At 36.4% G+C, this 18,706-nt stretch overlaps 1 protein-coding gene across 10 annotated transcripts in view; it reads right to left on the bottom strand.

Moving 5' to 3' along the window:
• The window catches only part of IRAG1 (inositol 1,4,5-triphosphate receptor associated 1), a 43,974-nt gene that overhangs the window by 9,692 nt on the left and 15,576 nt on the right, over positions 1 to 18,706 (bottom strand). For 4 of the 10 annotated variants that reach the window (XM_054171617.1, XM_054171618.1, XM_054171612.1 and 1 more), the window contains exons 2-13: positions 17,238 to 17,292; positions 16,349 to 16,483; positions 11,600 to 11,700; positions 10,750 to 10,820; positions 9,941 to 10,114; positions 9,263 to 9,340; positions 8,806 to 8,855; positions 8,205 to 8,246; positions 6,458 to 7,051; positions 5,371 to 5,449; positions 2,496 to 2,616; positions 702 to 732 (exon numbers count right to left, since the gene is read on the bottom strand). In XM_054171617.1, coding sequence (XP_054027592.1) covers positions 702 to 732; positions 2,496 to 2,616; positions 5,371 to 5,449; positions 6,458 to 7,051; positions 8,205 to 8,246; positions 8,806 to 8,855; positions 9,263 to 9,340; positions 9,941 to 10,114; positions 10,750 to 10,820; positions 11,600 to 11,700; positions 16,349 to 16,417 — 1,410 coding nt within the window. In that variant the 5' untranslated portion in view covers positions 16,418 to 16,483; positions 17,238 to 17,292. Of the gene's footprint in view, positions 1 to 701; positions 733 to 2,495; positions 2,617 to 5,370; positions 5,450 to 6,457; positions 7,052 to 8,204; positions 8,247 to 8,805; positions 8,856 to 9,262; positions 9,341 to 9,940; positions 10,115 to 10,749; positions 10,821 to 11,599; positions 11,701 to 16,348; positions 16,538 to 17,237; positions 17,293 to 18,706 lie in introns of all 10 variants that reach the window. The other 6 variants (XM_054171615.1, XM_054171614.1, XM_054171613.1 and 3 more) reach the window with 5 other exon arrangements.

Here is an 18,706-nt window from a genome sequence, read left to right as displayed (position 1 = left end):
TAAAGCAGAGACACAATGAAGGAAGTAGCCTACCAGAAGCATCAGAATCACAATGGATCTGTTTTCTAGCTGGACTTCCTCCAAGGGTCCCCAAGGTTTTTAAACAGATAGTCTGTGCAGAGGAAGTTCAGAGATGAGCTCATCATTAGCATTGTTTTACCTCAGGGATAAACACCTACCACTGAAGCCAGCAAAAGTGCTAATGTTTTTATTCTCTTGCACCCTGCTTTTAAAGACTGTCATTTTCTCTACCAGATGCATTATTTCTTAGGATTAATACTCTGCAAAGGACATGGCATCAATGTTTTGTTAGACTGAAGCAAAGTAAAAAAAGATCCTCTTGACTGGTATGTGAAAAAAAGATACAAAGGCAGCACTGCAAGATATCAGAAAGTGTTCCAAAGCTCCTACTGGAGCTCTCATTTTTTGAAATGAGTACATATTTTATTAAGAAGAATGCACAAAGAATTGTTTTGATTATTCCTACTATAAGTCTTTAGAATTTATATTGTCTGAGCCAACTGTTTGTATTTCATGAGTCTGTTCCTTTGATTGAGCTCAGTATGGTTTTTTTCCTGACAAATATTTTTTTTGAAAAAAGGATAAATCCTATTACCTGTTCTAATAACTATTCTTAGGCTTACAGTAACCACTTAAAATTGTGGCATATGCCTAAAAAAAGAGATTAAGGACATACATACCTCGACTTCTTTTTCAGTAAGTGGAGGGGAGCTAGAAATAAAATATTCACATTGATTACTTTTATCTCAAAACCCAAAGCTATTGTAATATTTAATTGAAAAAAACCCAAAGCAAAACCAAAAGACATCATCCCTTAAATATTTTATGGTTTCTTTTGGTGAAACCAGTATTTAATAAATTTGACTGTACTTTTTATGGCTAAACTCCATGTTTTTTTTCAAAGTAACAGCACAGTATCACATGAGCATTGGCAAAAACATACCAATGTTTCCTGCAACTATGAATAAATACAGCTATCTGCCCACTGGGACAAACTGTGAATATAAGAGCAAGACAGAAGCTATCCTTTTGGAGTTGGGTGTGACTTAGTAAGATGTACTTTGCATCATTATCTTTACCCACTTCTTTTCTATTAACAGTTGAAGCCTCATGATTATCACAGACAATCACAGATTGGCAGAATTCAAAAGCTGGCTCACTGTATACTGAACTATTCTGTTTTAGCAGCTAACTTCATTAAAAGTCAGCTAAGAACAATTCTGACAAGGATTCTGTCACTGATGAAATAATGTTTGAGTTTTCCACCACAAGAATGATTACTCACTATAGAAAACCCAAAAGTTACACAGAATACTATAAAAGAAATGAGACAGACAGCATTACATTGCAAGACCTCACTTTAAGGCACTCCGTGTGTCAATTACTCCTTGTAATTGTTCTGCTAGAGAAGTATGCAATTCTGTGCAAATGAACAGATGTGAGAAACACCTGCAAGAAATTACAGGAGCTGTACACATGAATGTTAGTGGATGCAGTGAAAGGAGTTGTGGTTGGCATAACTACCATGTATTGTGTGAACACAATACCTTCACAAAATTCAGGTATTGTAATATTCATTGCATCATGAATCCCAAGTACTGATATCAATACAATTGGCATCAATGAGCAGCAAATTACTCTTGTTGGGTAGAATGATATTGATACTTAAGAGTATTGGCTAGAAGCAGGGAGGCCAGTATGTCCACTGTGTTGGAAAAGCATTTTGTTCCTGAAGTATTAGTAGTATTGATACTACTTGTTATTCTAGGAGGAAGCTACGAGAAGGAATAGTCCTTCTAGAAGCAAATTCTGTATGTGATATATAACACAGCAGAGAATGATAAAACAGATGCCTTTCCTTTGATTTGGAACATTTTGAGAAATTTATGCTAAGAGTGAAAGGTTATGTGTATATTTATTCAACAGATTAAGCCAACAGATCAAAGAATATTACCTGAAAAGCAGATCTGTATACTCTCTGATCCTCAGTGCCAGTTCAGTACCTATTTTGTACTTTGCTATGAAACTTCCTTTCAGTATTTGATTACAAGCAAAGGTCTTTTAGAAATTCTCCAGATCATGCATTCACTTATGTAAAATGTTGTATATAACAGTTCCTTAACAATAAATACAAAATACTTATTTGTTTTATCTGCACAGAGTACACTTCTTGACTGCCTTAAATGACTGAAGGCCTCTGTTATTTATAGCATAATGCCACATAGGTGAATTTAGGAATAGTTTTGGCCAAATGTAATTGTTTTAATACCTAGTAAGTATTTTTTATACGATCTTGTTTTTCATTTCTCTCAAATAAAAGCTTATGCAGAAAGCCATGTTGCACATTTTAAGATGCAGAAATTTCACTACTTATATGGATCCTCTATGAACGGAATTCTGTAAAAGGACTTCACTGGAAACCATTAGTGTGTCTGCCCTCAGATGATGTCTTCATACTTATAATGAGCTTTTACCTCCCTGGAAGCGATTTGTGCACTCGCAGCTTTCGCAGCAATACATCAGGAATGCTGGGCATGACATCAGAGCTAGGCTTTGATTCTTCCTCTTCAGTGGGGGAAGGGAGCGGTGAAGGACCTAAAGAAATTTTCACATCAAATTATTTGAAATGTCATCCATCAACTACTAATAGTCAGCATCTCAGAGTCAAATAGCACTTTTCATCATAACTGCACTTTTTGAAGTCATTGAGGCTTTCACCTCAACTCTACTGGGAGCAAAGGTGAACAAGGGAGGTCCATCCCATGGTGCAGAATGTAACTTCCTTTATTGCTCATCTCTCTTTTATTGCTGATGCAAAGATCCTCTGTCTTCCTTTCGAGCAGTAGCAACAGAAGTAATCAGTACAATGCTTGTTTGCACTGCGTGTTCATTGAAACAGGACATGAAGGTCACAGTTACATTCTCTACTTCCGTAACTTTCACAGAGACCAGGATATGACTCAAATGTCTTTTTCTTTCCTTTTTTTATTATTTTTTATTTATTTGTGTTTCTTAACAGTTTTGTTTTAATTAAAAAAACAACCCCAAACATATGTAATAATCTCCTCATCTCTTCTGTCTTGCCAGAATCTAATGAACAACTCTCCTACAGGAAAGTCAGGTTCCCCGCTCTGACTTGGGAAGATACCTTTGTACAGCTCTCCTGTGCATTTGGTAACAGAAGGATTTTGAGATGCAAGACAAATAATGTGAAGAAGCTCAAATTTTGTAAGTGGGGAGAGTGTTAAGATGAAAGAAAGGAATGGGAGATTCTTTCTAGCTGTCTTTAGTTCTGTTAATTTCCTTCATATTTAAACTCTCCTATATTTACTTCAGGACAGTCACGTGTGTCCTCATAAAAAGCCAGCTTGACACCACAGTGTCTCCAGATTGAATATATTCCACTTAGCTACACTTCTGTAGATGCTAAGCTGTATTTATTTTGATGATTACAATAACTTGGCATTGAGAGCAAAGCATGATGGAGCCAGTATATTTGATTCATAACTGTAATAACAAAGTATTTGGCTATTGCTATTATTTAGGCAGAATTACTACTCCAGTTAAAAAGCACAAGGTGCCTTTTATGACAATATGAAAATATAAGTAAGTCTCCCTAACAAATCCAATAAAGATTTGAGCCCTCACTTGTTTTCCCCACTGAGGACAAAGAATTGACCCTTCATGTACCATGGTCTCGTAGTCATGAGGTCTGTGGTGACAGGTTGGACTTGATGATCTTTGAGGGCTTTTCCAACCTTGTTGATTCTATGATTCTATGTTCTGGCTATCATTTAGAGAAGCTGCTAGACTTTAAAAAGCTTGTGATGCTCATGAGATCTTGTTTGAAAAGCTGGATAAAACAATGCTTAGCTTTTCATAATGTTTTCCTTGAAAGTTTCTAATCTGCCAAAATCATGGAACAAGCTGGTAAAATGGGAAACATTTTACACTTTCAAACAGAGCCTGCTAAATAACTTCTGGGAAATGATATATGAGCAGAACAACAGAAATAATATTACCATATCTAAGAATCCAAATATATAATCATTAAATACAGAAAGGGGAGGGGAAGTCCCTTCTACTCTTGTTACATTCAGAATGAAAATTAGCCTGTTTCCAGACATAACATGAAACGTAACATCTCAGCCATCTCTCTGTGTACCAGAAACTTCAAGGCTTTAAGAAACAGTCCCCAAGCAAATATATGAATTAGCAAAATGAACAGTAGTAGGAAAAATGGAAATATTATTTGGATGAAATCTTAATCAATTTTACTTCCTTTCATGTTAACCATCTCCATTTCAGTTAATATGGCCTTAAAAACAGTCTGAACAAGTTCTGATTTAAGTACTTAAAAAAAATAATAAATAAAGTTCTGGTTTACATATTGTCATTTGGTAGCTCATCACTATGGCTATTTAGTTCTTCCAGTTGTTGAAGGGTTATATCTTAGCTCATTATTTCTGTTCCATATCTTTTTAGATGGGGCTTGAAGGCATCAAATCTCATTTGATTGGCTAGAGTGGGAAAAAAAAGGCAAAAACACTTGGTGCCATATTTCTGTTTCCTCATTTATGTAGAGTTTTAAGCCTTTTCCTTATTCAAATCACATAAATTCATTTAAAACACCCCTCCAGTTATTGCAAGGCATATTTCCCCAATTTTTCAATTACATTTGTCTCTTCTGTGGCCTTACTCTTACCTATTCACACTGACCAGCAGAGCTGCAGACCAGAAGTGAATGTGCCATTTCAGTATTTGCCATACACAGACTAAAATAAAAAGCAGGAATGAAGGATACCATCTCTCATTTGTACTTTCAAGGACCAAATTCACCCTTTTGGCCATAATGTCTTGCAGAGGTCCCTTCCATTCAGTCCATCACTGTTGAAACTGTTTTTCAGAATGTCACTGAATGTTACAGTATCACAGTATCACAGTATAACTACGGTTGGAAGAGACCCCAAGGATCATCAAGTCCAACCTGTCCCAACAGACCTCACAACTAGACCATGGCACCAAGTGCCACGTCCAGTCTCCCCTTGAACACCTCCAGGGAAATGTTGAGACAGTTTCCCACCTAGTGAGTACAAGCCAGACTGTTCCAGCTATACATCTTTGCATTTGGTTGTAGTAATGCCTACAGTATCTTCTTGGCTCAGATCAGCAAAACATTCAGCTCCTACTGGTTTCTCTTATTCATCATTTTCTACCCTCCTCCACGACTGCTGCATTACAACTACTACTGCAATTGAAGAAAAAGATGTTTTCCCCCTTTTGTATTGGTCAGTTATAAAAGCAGTGTATAACAAACAAATGCTCCTTCTAGCTTTAATGATACTGCACCTTTTTCCTGTTCAGCTGCTTCACTAAGTTCAGGAAGTTTAAGTCCAACCAAATTTTGATTTCTCATCAAAATATGCTCCTGTTAAGAAAAACCAGCAACATTTCTAAGTAACTTAACTAGAAATCTTAATGTAAATATCCCTGCCATGTGAACACTAAATACAATGCTTACTTTACTAAATAATCATGGAGATATTTACACTAAGTTATAGTCAGATGCTACAGTACATGGATGCATGTACATTCACATACACACTCTTAAACATTTCATACATGCATTATTAAAAATAAAGTCCTGGTCATGCAAAGTGTGCCCCTTACTCATACAGGAAAATTGAGTTTCAGTAAATGAGAGCAAAAATATAGTAACCATCTCCAAGCTTCAAAGATGTCTGTTTATACATAGGTCTCAGCCCACTCATACAGGATCAGTCAACTTGTCAATGTATTGTGAGAGCCTATGGGTCTGAAGACATTTCCAAAGGAGCAGAAAAAGCATATCACAGCGAAGCAGAGGAAGTAAAAGAGCACAAGGGATCCTTTTAAAGAGAATATTGTTACATCCTGAGGAAGGAAAGATTCTTCAGATCTAAAATTCTCTTTAGAAATCAAAACAGGTCACTTAAAGCTGAAGTACATTTTACAAATGACATTATCATTAATCAATTGCTTCCTCTCTATGGGTTACATAAATGAAGGAAAAACGAGATACTGTGTTTTAGCTCACCTTTTTGTCACGATGAGAGCAGTTAGTAATTTCTTGACACCAGTATTACTTTTTTTTTCTGGGGGGGCCAAACATGGCTGTACAAGGGCACATGCACAGGCATATGTGTGTATGATAGATACCACAGTGCAGCTGATGCATGTTTGAAGAGAACTAAAATTCCATGGAGTTTAGTTACAGGCTGCAATTTACTAAGGTTGCAAAGGAAAAACACAATCAATTCTGTATTGATCTTGCTGAACCTGTTTCCCATTATATAACTATGTTTCTTGCAATCAAAATTAATGCTTAGCTAGTTGAAAGTTTGGTAAGACATTAAAATATTTTTAAACCAGGATGCAGCTGATGACTAGGACTCACCTCTCTGAGCTTTGTCAGTTTCTGCATTCGAACTGGTTGAACTTGGATCTGAAGGTCTTTGAATGCTTTTAACTGATTGCCAGATTTATTACCAACAACAAAGCTTTTATCTTCCTCAGATGTTAATTTTAAAGGTGTTTTATCTTTCTGTCCAGGCTCCAAGCTATCCCATGATACAGCCCTTAGCAGAGGAGGTCTCAATCCACACAGTTTAAATTCTGGTTTACATGAAACTTTATGGTCCCTTATTTCTGGAACAGGAATTTTTAGATTTGAGTCTATACTTCCTATGCCTGGTCCTGGTAGATGGGATCTTAAAGGAACATCATTTTCCTTTACTTTCTTGAGGAATGATTTTCCAAGTTCATTTTCACAAGCATTCATGCAAGTGTTAAGAGACATTCTGCCACCATCACCACCTGAAGGGGAGCATTTAGGTAATGTATCCATGTATTTACGAGGATCAAAATTTTCTTTCTGTTCTGATAGCTTCTCTTTGGAGTTTTCAAAACCAGCAGAGCGAGGAACCAACCTTCCCTGAGAAATCTTTCTTTGATCATTCTGTCTTCGATCAATTAATCCTTTTGCAGCATTCTGAAAGTAGAGGGACACATATAAACCAAAGAAACAAATGCATATTTCTCTTTTCCCCTGGCTAAGGACAGATTTTCACTGTAAAAAAATCCATTTCCTTTTCAGTGACACTTGCTTTCAAACATGTTCTTTTGATGAGACAAATAATTTTTATAAGATACTTGAAAGAACACTGAATTGGGAATGCCTCATCTGAACTTCTGCGATCACCTCCTCTCATTCCATAGTTCATTACAGCAATCCTCATATAGCCAAGTTTCTCATCATCATAATAGAAGGTTTGTCTGAGTACAAGGCCTTAACCCTGTATTTTATATCACTGTTACCTTTTTTTTGATTGTTTTTGGCTAGTTCCTCACCTCCCAAGGGAGAAAAACATGGGCTTGTAAACTAAGTTAAAGCAGATACTGCAATTTCTCTCTTCTTTCTTTGTGTGTAGTACCACAGGTTATAATTTGACTACAACCACCACAGGAAAACTGGTGAAAGAATGTTTGCATATACTTTGGCTACTTTGGTACTGAAACTATGTGGTTTATGGGCACACATGACAGCAATTTAAAGCAACCAACATATAATTTAACTATGAGCTCTGCCTTAGACAGGTTGCTATTCCTCTCCTTTATAGCTACTGTTCCAAAATTCTGCTGCCATACTGTTTTTTTCTAAGTATTGCCTAATCCAATCACAGAAAAATCTCTTTAAAGGGCCATCTGGTATTACCTGAAACAAATTAGGAAGCATTCTTATAAACTGCCCCACCAATACTTGTGTGATGCAATAACATCACATCAGTGATGAGGAACATGAGGTAGAGTAACCTCTTCCACTGAAGCAAAGGGTTTTGAAAGAGGACACCTGTCTAGAACACTAGCATACATCAAACTTGCTAGAGTAGACATTTTTACTTCTAAAGGTATTTGGTATATTGACATTAACTGAGCTTGTGCAGGGTGCATGGTAGGATTTAAAGGCTCAATGTAAGGGACTCTCCTCCACTATGTTTCCAAGTGCTTCACAATTCCTTAGAGCAGGATCATATTTCTTCTCATTGAGCAAACAGACTTTTAACCTTTTTAGTCACATACAAAACAGTCCTATGTGTGCTAAGACAAACAGGCAGATTTTGTTGAACACAATGTGAAAGATTTACCTCTGCAGTTTGCCTTTCATCCTCTTTCACAGTTCTGTTACTCTAGCAAAAAAGGAGAAAGAAAAAAAAAGTTGCCGTGCAAGGTTCTTTTACAGCTATGCTACAAATATTAGATAAAGATGTTGGTGATGATAAACTTCCATTCTCTTCATTTTTGCACTGCTTGTCCCATTTATTTATGAAGTAATTTTAGAGATTAGTTTTTTTATAGATTAAGATGATATTGGATGTTTTTCCATTTTCTGCACTTAACAGATCTCTATGATCCTTCAGTATTTAGAATAGAATAGACCAGACCAGGTTGGAAGAGACCTTTGAGATCATCAAGTCCAACGTATCATCCAACACTATCTAATCAACTAAACCATGGCACCAAGTGCCCCATCCAGTCTCTTCCTAAACACCTCCATGAATTTTTGTCCTTGGGGAAAACATTTATTAGCTCCTCACACTGCAGAAAAAAACACATCAATAATCCAATATGGTATATAAAATGGTATTCAAAACATCCCATTTTCCACAGGGGCTAACAAGGCAGCATAGTGTCATTTATTATGTGTAATTAACAGGTTACTCTGCAGATTTTTCAGCTCTTTCTTACCTGCCCTGGAGACACTGACTCAATGTTAGCAGTTGTGCATGCCTCAGACCCTAGAAACATACACACATAATTAGAGCACATTCCGATGTTTTGCTCAAAACATTTACTACCACCATTAGCAAACACACCCAAGCACACTTCCACATAACATATTAATGACAAAACTTAAATGTGGAAAATACTATTTAACAGAAATATAGTAAGTGATAGAAGCATTAAAGTTTCTCAAAACTCCATTACTAAGAAAAACAAAATAAAACATGTAATCTAGGAGCAGAGGAATAAAAACATGATAATAATAATAATAATATTTTAAAAAGTAAAAATAGATATTGTGGTCATTCATGAGCTTTGTCCTGTTCAGATTTTGACATATGCTCAAAAATACTTAAAAAAAAAATTACATTTTTAAGGAGATTTTGTAAATTAAACTTTGAGCATTTTGAGATCATTTTACCTGATGGGATTGGAAGAGTGAGAGAGTTGCTCCGAGATGCTACTGGTGAAACTTTAGGGCTAAGTGTAGGGGAAACTGCTTCATTAAAACGAAGACAAAAAGACACAAAAAAAGGTAATTTTATTTTCTAGGCTTGTAGTTTCTGAATTTTTAAAATTCAGGTAAGATTAAAACACAAATCTTATAGTCAACAGTCATGTGCTTGTCCAGAACCTGACAAGCCATTTTTAACTGTCCAGTTGTACTGGCAATTAGGGACCTAAAGAAGGCTTTATGTCATATACCTGCCATAAACTAATACAGTTCTACTGATACTCAGAATACTTATTTTCCTCAGTTTTCTGATACTGTAAGCACTGCAGAGAAACAGACACAAGAGAAGGATTCACAAGCAATTTAGGGAGAAAAATATATTTAAAAATTCATAGTTAAGGGGTTTTCTTTGTTATTTGTTTTTTTCCCCTCCTTAAAGTGTCGAGCTGATTTTAAGATGGAACTTGGTTTGGAATTGATGTTTCAAAGCTAAATTTTATATGGAATTGTGAGGACAGGCAGAGGGATTCTGACCTTCAAATTAACAAAACATATGCATACAGTAGCAACCTATGCAGTACAGTTTGTGCCTGTGCAGATCCTAGAAGTAGAATAGAAAATCTAATTTTCAGAATGTGCACCTACCTGTGGGTGACTCTGGAAGGCTGCTTCTTGACTTCCTTCCTCTGCGCATCAGAAACCTCTCGCTCACTTTCTTTGCTTCTTCTAGTAACTCAAGATTCTTCTTTTTCTCTTCCTCTGATATTTTGACATCTGGTAGCTGATCATTTACCAGGTCAATCACATGACCACTGTTGTCTGGATAGAAAAATGTCAGAATTGGAGCTGTACCTCCCATCTCCAGATATGTTGTGGCATTTCAGAGTAACAAGCACTGATGGGAGCTTTGCCACTCACTTAACAGGATGCCACTTAGGTTATGGTACTCAGAAATCCCTATCTGCAGTACTAGTTCCCTTGAACAACCATTTCCTCCATAGGTAGCTATCAGAAAACTAACAGAACTAATTATGTAGTAAGTGTAAAAAGCTGAAGAAATGAAGTGAAGATATGATAGCCAGCTAAGTAAGTCAAGAGTCTGCTAAGGTCATTGCTAAGAAAAAAAATTGTTGTTCAAAAGTAACAAAAATAGTATTACTGAACAGTACTTTGCATACAACAAGAATTTTAAGCAAATATATCTCCAGCCTTCTAAAAATCTAGCAACCAACACTCTTCTAACAACTAACAATATTTCCCTAAATCTGTCTGCATGCAATCCACTTGTGAGCATAAACTCACAGTCACAATCCAGCATGCTAGCAGTATTCCTTGTGCATGCTTTACTGGAAAAAAAGCTGTAGTCAGTACAGTCAGACCCTATATTTAGGTCTTCATTGCATGTCACATTTTCTGAGTAAACATCCTAATTTATATAAATAATCACTTCTTACCAACAGAAGTCAATGACCTTGTTGGACTCCTAGTGGTACGGTTAGAATGTCTTCTATGAGGACTACGAGGCCTAGAGGGAAAAGTTAACAAAAAAGAGATAAGGGAGAAATACACTTCAAAAACACAAGCAAATTATAGTATAGATTTATGATCAATACTCTGATCATTTTTTCCCCCATATTTTAAGTCTAATGGCAGGTCAATAAATTAAAAATCCCAAGTCAAGAAGTATGCTATATCAGACAACTGAAAATAATCTTAATTCAACTCAAACCTGAAGTTTTCAAGTTCAAATATGATTATTTCCATTCAATAGCTTTATTTCACTTGTTCTTAATCTCAGGATGGTATTCTTGCCTTGTCTACTTGAAGGGGCCCAAAAATCTGCTTCAAAACTCACTGTACTATAATATTCATTTGAGTTGTCCAATTGTCTATCTCAGGAAAATTATGTTCTTGAATTTTCAACTGCTACCTATTTTATTTTGCATGATCAGGAATGTGGTCCTATCCCACAAAGCAAAAGGATGGACTTCAAAAGTTACATCTTTTAGTCCGAATTAGGCAAAACTTCACATTTTTGTTTGAGTTTCAATGTATGATATTCTGAAAGGTAAGAAAGTTGATGTCAATTTAAAGTCTACTAAGCCAGGCTGACAAGCTTAGTGTTATATGAAACTCAGCTCTTTTAGTATAAATTATGTTCCTGTCCCATTCCTTCCCTGCATTCAAAAATCACCATCAACTTACAAAGACAATATGATCAAATTACAAGTATGAGATACAGCAATATTTTAGAAGCACAGCTCCTGGAATTACTGTACAATTCTGCACAGATTGGTAATGTACCTGTTAATCAGATTTGTATCGATTCCCACATCTGCTGTAACAGCATTCTCTGGAAGAACAATAGAAGGTGTGCTGCATGTTGTCCCTCCAACAGTAGTGTCCTGAATGGTTTGTGACAAATATGGGAAAATGTATTTAAGCAGAAATTCACAACACTGAATATTGATACTCTATGTGGAACATAATGCATATTGTTTAATATATCTAAAGAAGAAAATGACTAGCTAACTGAGAATCAGCTCTTATTTTATAAAACAAATGTGAAATAGAGGCCTATACTTAAATTGCTAAAAAGGGATGATGAAGACCTGGAACATCCATTTTCTTTACAAATTTTTAATGTACTCAATCCAAATTCAATAAGCATGGAACTAAAGAGAAAGCTTTAAAATGGTAAACAAACTGATTTTTCACACAGTAAAACATTCCTACACTGAAATACAATTTGTGAACTTAGGAGCTGAATGCAAGAGTGAAAAGCAGCTGTAGCAGGGCTAAATTAGGCACATAAAGCCTCCACATGGTACTAGTGTGCAATAGAAGCTTAAATAAATGCAGTATTGAGTGTACATGCTATCCAAAATCCCCAGAAATTAACTACAAGGTTATCTTGTTAGTGGTGTACTTAGTTTTCCCTCCCATCAATTGGAAAATTATTAAAAAAGTATATACAACTGCAATATTTAATAAAATACAGTCTAGTTTTAAGTGACAAAAGAAACTGCTACTGAATATCAGTCTATATTTGCCTTCTTAAAAATATGAGCACCTGCCCCAGAAAATTATATCCCACACTTCTACCACAATAGTGCCAATCAGCTCAAGAGAAGGAATCTGTTTCCTGCGAGTTATCTCAAAATGGAGATGCATCAGGCTGGAATAAGGAATTGCAGATTTCTCATGCACCATAACAAACACAAAAGGCTTTCTGAAGGCTGCATAAACAATCTGGTGTTTACAGTCAGCAAAGAAGGTGAAAAAAAGTGATTCACGTAAAATCATGCAGAGGAGGGAAAGTTTAGGTGCCTGCCGGAAATGGCAATTTTTGCTTTTGGGTGCAACAAAGAGATAAGTAAAACATATCATGGCAGTGTGAGTGTGGAGGGAAAGCTACCCAAACGTGGCAAGGGACTGCCATCCATCAGTTTGTAAAATTTCAGTAATAATCTGTACATTTGCAGACCCTAACTGCTTCTGATAAGCACAGATATGTGCAATTATTTTATTTTATGTAGTTATTTGGAGATTAAATTTAAAGTTAAAACATGCTATTAAGGTCATTGTCCAAATGCCTCTTAAATACTGGCACATGCAACACCTTTCTAAGAAATGATGCTTATGAATTTTCCAAAAGGGTATGTTTGGTCTCTGTGCCACACAGTCAATTAGGTTCAACTGTTACAAACATCATTTTACTTTTACTTAAAAAAATATTTAAGTTTAGAAAAAATATTCTTGTAACACTGGAAGTGTTAGAATGTAAAGGCATGAGCTATTTACAGGATTCAAGTGCACAGCTGGCACTGTATGATAATTGTTTGAAAGTCCTATTCTTGAAAATGTTACTAGGTAGCAGTGTATTTGGTCTGCCAGTCAATGACAAACATTCAGGTGACTGCCCTGCTTTGTTGGGCAAAGCAGCTGAGTACACACACACATTGTTTACACTGATCTCGTGACTGCCGAAGAGCAAAAGCTTTTGAATGACAGAACATCTGCCTTAAAGTCACTGAAGTCCATTTTAGGACTCTAAAAACAGCCCATGAAAAATAAAAAAAAAAAAAAAAAAAAGAAAAGAAAAGAAGAAAAAGAGAAAAAGAGAGAGATAAAAAGGAAAAAAAGGGCTGTAGCCAAGGCCAGTTCAGGTCAGACTAATCTTGGTCAGCAGCTTAGCAGTTTGACTTCTACACAGGTGAGAACTCACGTCTCCTACTGCTCAAACCTATTGTGCATTTGTATGGGAGAAAGGCAGGAAGAGCCAGCATGAAGCTTTCTATAGGGCCAGCTGGCCTGAATCAAAAGAAATCTTTTTACTCTGAAGAGTACTCAGGCTGCTACATGCAGATCTGGAAGAGAAGCTTGAACAGGAAGCTCAAGCTGTCTCACAGTTGTACATCTGCACAAAGATGATACAGAACTTTTCCATCACCCTCCCATTGCCTGCCTGTAACTGCCCTTTCCATGTTAGCTTCCAGACAAGTCTGCTCTTCAGATGTTCTCAACAGCTGCCCAGTGACTCTAGTACTGCCTGCTACCAAGTCTTTGCTTCCTTTTTGATCCAAGCCCTCCTCCCACAAAATGTAGGCTAAAACTCACTCCACCTCTATGGCTCAGGTGGGAATTGAACCACATGCTCTATGAAGATGGTCATGTGCCATTTAGTTTTGCAGGGAGGCTTGTGCAGGGCTTAGAGGGTGGGACATACAGTTTGGTCCACAACAGGAGGCTCAGGGATACTCAGGGTGGACAGGATATGCAGACATTCAGGCTCTTAATCTGTACCAAACACCCTCTAAGCATATAGAACCTGCATTTTTAGAAGTTTATTAACCCAGCCAAATTGGGATGGTTTTGAACAGTAATGTGGAAACAAAACAAACAAAACAAACCCAAGCAAAAAACCTCCTTTGCTAAAAGAGCTACCCTGCCAGCTCAGTCAGATGATAAAGCTTTACTGTATACCATCTAAATTCTTTAATGCATTAGGAAAAAAAACCACCAAAACACAAAAGTCCTCTGCCACCTGGTCATATTCATAGAAATTGATTAAAGGCCTGAACTGAATTTCAGAACAAACTTGGCCTGAAACAGACACTTATGTGAAAAGCCTCAGAGAAGTTATACATCTCAGAGAGCAGTCTTCTCAATGAAATGGGGTTTTAAAGAAGCCTAATTTTTAGACATTTAAGTGAAGTACTGAGCTTAGAGTTTAGCAAGTAAGGTAATGAAATTCAGTTCCAACTGCATCTAGTTGAAACAGAGAGGACAAGAAAGTAAAGATGGGACATCTCCTTCAAAACAAAACAGGTAACATGCAGTGATTTGATAAAATCTTCTGCAACAGAATAAGGAAGCTGTTAGACACCAGACAGCACTTTAAATAAGATGAGATTTCAGACTTGGAAAGTTTTGTTCAATGGCAGAAAACAAACCCACCAGCTGTTAATTCCTTCTGATGCTCCCTCCTTGCTTTCAAGTCCTCACAATGATATGTTATTTTACATATTACACAGTCATGCTGTAGAGCATGGACTGCAGCAAGACCCAAGAGTAATAACAGGTATGAACATGATTAATTTCTCACAACATTCACAAACTGCAATCCTTAATTTAGGCTCATGAACAGTATGTTGGTAATGACCTTTCCACTGTTACTTTCTACCTAAAATTAACAATTGATGTAAAATGAAGCATTTTTCACAGTTAACTGATTCTGAACCATCACACAATCACAGTTCATTTAAGAGCTACTTCTAAAAGCTTGGAATAATGTATTAAAAGATTTTTATTTTTTTCTAGACTGGTGGTTAGAATTCTTCCTTTCTCCCATTTGATAAGCATGCTGAGGATTGGATTCATTGAGATCCACTAGTTTTTCATAACTTGTACTCAGTGTGTTTATGTTATGTTATGTTTTACTCGGCAAGTCTTTTGTACTAAAATGCTCTCATGAGTATCAAATACTTCGTGTGTTAAAAAAATCATATCTTCTTGACCTAATGCATATTCCCAACGAATAGCCTGATGAACTTGCTTCCATCTGGGGTGTTTATCTTAAGCCAGGAAACTAACACTCAGCACAATTTAGATGGAACGCATGACAAACCAGTGCAGGGCTCAGTGCTGACAATGTTTTCCAACAGTACTGAAGTAGCGGATGTTTTCACCCAAAGTGTAGAATACAGTGTCCTCAAATGCAGTGACAGTGATACATTTGCAAATGAGGATGTGCCAGATTATATATCCTCTCTTTCTTTACACCAGTTTGCATGAAACAGGATAATCTGGACAACCTGTGATTTTGTAATCACAGTCAGGTTCTTTATTTCAGCTAAGCTAGCAATTAACCCCACACTGTATTAGAAAATAAAATTACTTTTCATTGGTGGTATAAATTATTCAAAAGGGTGAAGTATCACCTCTTGTTGGCTTTTTTAAACCTATCTGAAAGTAAAGCATGTGCATGTAGATGTCATAAATTTAAGTAGTAATATGATGAGTATGTCTAGGGAGCATCCACCTGCTCTCTATCTAGTTCCTGTGTAAGTTCAGCTACTGCTGTGATAAATAATGCACTGAGAAAAAGCAGATTTCCATCTTTCACACAGACATGAATTGCATAGCATCTTCTATATCTGTAAAGGCAACACTAGATATTTCAAGACTACTGTGAAGTACAAAACATTGTTCTTTCTCAAAGTTTGAAGTTTTTTGCAATAACATCACAAAGAATGTTTTTGGGCAGCTTTGATAGAAATGGTTCAGAACAGACAGACATATAAGCCTCCAGATCAAACTGATAAACAAGGGCTTGAGAAGTTAAGTTCTCATACTTTAGTCTATTAAAAACTTGAAAAAAAATCTAAGAATATCAACTGAAAGATCATTCATAGCTGCATCAATTAATCAAAACACACTAATACATAGCAATTCCTAGGTTTTATCTTACAGACTCCTCAATATACACAAACAGGTTTCAGCCTCAGGTTTCCAAGAAGTGGCAGAAAACACCTATGCAAGAGTGCTTACTTTGGCTGGAGGAGAACTGTTGTGTTGTGCCTCTTTTGATTGTCCCTTGTCTTCAGGTAAGGTTGGCATGGTGGACAGCGTGAAGCACGTGGAACTGCAGTGTGGACTAACAGGATCATGCACTGCTGAGAGTATCTGTTTCAAGTTAGACAGAAGGCATAAGCGCTGAGAGGCCCTGTGATCTGCAGGCTGTGTTAGATGCCAAAAATACAAATCAAATCTGTTTAAAACTTTATGCTCTGAGATCACTTTACAATAACAAACAGTATTAAGGTTTAAAATTAAAAAGGTTGTCTTGTGTTTTGTTAACTAAAGCTTTCAAGGGCAAGTATAACTTGGTAAATGCATTCAAACCAGACAACTTTCTGTTCTCATTGCTATTTACATCTCTTCCTTCCATTTTAAAGACTTTTTTTTTTTTCTTTACTATGACTGTTTTGGCTGTGAACAAACTCCCTAAACATCCTCTAAGAAGGAAACAGCATCCTGGATACCTGTAATATGCCTTTTAGTAACCAGTAAAGTCCTAGTGCTACCAAACGTGATCTCAGATCTCAAAGAAAGGAATAAAGCTGGAAATCCAGATGATGGCACTCTTCCTTTGAGCAAGAGCAAGGCCTAGGTGAGTTGTGCAAAGGCTTGGTGTACATCTGCACAAGACAACACTGGGCAAGGCATTTATGAAGCAAAACAGCGATAATGTCCAAATGGAAAGAAAAGAAAACCACACAGCTTAGAAAATTCTTGTTATTAGTGTCAATAGGAGCTACTGCCTTCACAAGGATATTACCAGCATTAAGGCCTGCATAGTGGTCTGAAGAGGAGAAAAGCTAAGCACTAATCCTTCTAGCTACAGACCATGTATTACAAGACTTACTGTGACACCTACCGGATAGTTAAGGAACAGACCTCATAAATTAGTCATTCAAATTCCTTGGTGGTGCCTACAGATGATAGACAATGCAGTTATCAGAGACAATCGGGTACACAGTGTCTCTCTGGACTACTAAGAGTTAACTGTGTTCCCTTTACAGTTAATTCATAGCTGGGTACATAATGGAGCTATATAACAATTCAACAGCAGATAAATACACTAAGCAGCAGAGCTGTAATATTAACCTTCTACAGTTTTTTCCTTCCATTTCAGGGAAAGGAAAAGAAATGTGTTCAGGAACATATCCATTTATAGATACTGACAATTAAAATTGCGCTGATTAAAATAATCAAAAATGACAAAACCATTCACAGGAAGTCTTGAAGCAGCCTCAATAGCAACAAGTTCCTTACCTCAGCTTTCACAGAAAAAAATTCCGTTGTAAAACCTACAGAATGCGTGAAAACTTTGGACTACAGAAGCAGCTAAGACCCATGCTTTTATTAGATTTATTTAATACCATACTGGAAACTTCATTTTCTCTTTTACTAAAAGAGAACTAAAAGGTCACCTCAGATGAAATGTAATGCAGAACTAATAATCTGTAAAAAAATTATCCCTGGACAAGTAGTAGTGTGTTCAGAAGAAATAATTATTTCACTGAAGTTTGTTGATAAAGACTGTGGAAAAGATGCAGTGCATATGACATCATTATGAAGACCAAGATAAAGACTATTTTTGAACAGCATTTTTTTGAGCACATATTTTTTTCCAGAGCAGTCTATGCAGAAGGAACAGTATGTTTCAAGGCTTTGTACTTATTTGAACCTGTCATGGGTGAACTTCTAGCTTTACTGCAGTATGCAGAACCTTAGATTTATATCATGATTTTATCCAATTCAAGTAAGAGTAGAGGAAGCTTACTATGAATAAAGAGACGATTTAAAAATGTTTACTAAGCCAAAATAGCTTTAAAGTCTCTGGTATATTGGAAAACACATTTATGATCACACAGAGATTAGGCAGATAGCAATAGCATTAATCATCTCTGTGTTTCAACAGTTAAGTATTTTTGTATTGAACAACAGTCACCAACTATTAATAACACATGAAGATGAGACAGAAATGAGGTAACTAAAAACTGACATGCACTTGTTTTTCATCTCTTTAACAAAATCCTATGCATTTTCTGGGTTTGCAAGAACTCAAACAAAACCAAAGAGAAGATATAAACGTGGCTGTTTATCTAATCCCTCTTAGTGTTTCCTTATGAATTTATAATGGTTTTGTAGGCTCAACTCAACAGAATGCTGGACCTGAAAAATCAGATATGTTTCAAGTCATGGCCAAAGTATATTTGCAGTCTTACAAGGAGCTTTATAAGCTCACCAAAGTGATGCAAAGGTCTTAGCTGAGTTCCTAGTACATACTCGTTTAAAAACTAATGCAAGTGATATTGAAACAAGAAAGAATGATTAAGCACA

Source organism: Dryobates pubescens, chromosome 22, assembly GCF_014839835.1.
Source record: "Dryobates pubescens isolate bDryPub1 chromosome 22, bDryPub1.pri, whole genome shotgun sequence".
NCBI classification, from domain to species: Eukaryota; Metazoa; Chordata; class Aves; order Piciformes; family Picidae; genus Dryobates; species Dryobates pubescens.
This window is presented reverse-complemented; position numbering and strand designations above follow the sequence as displayed.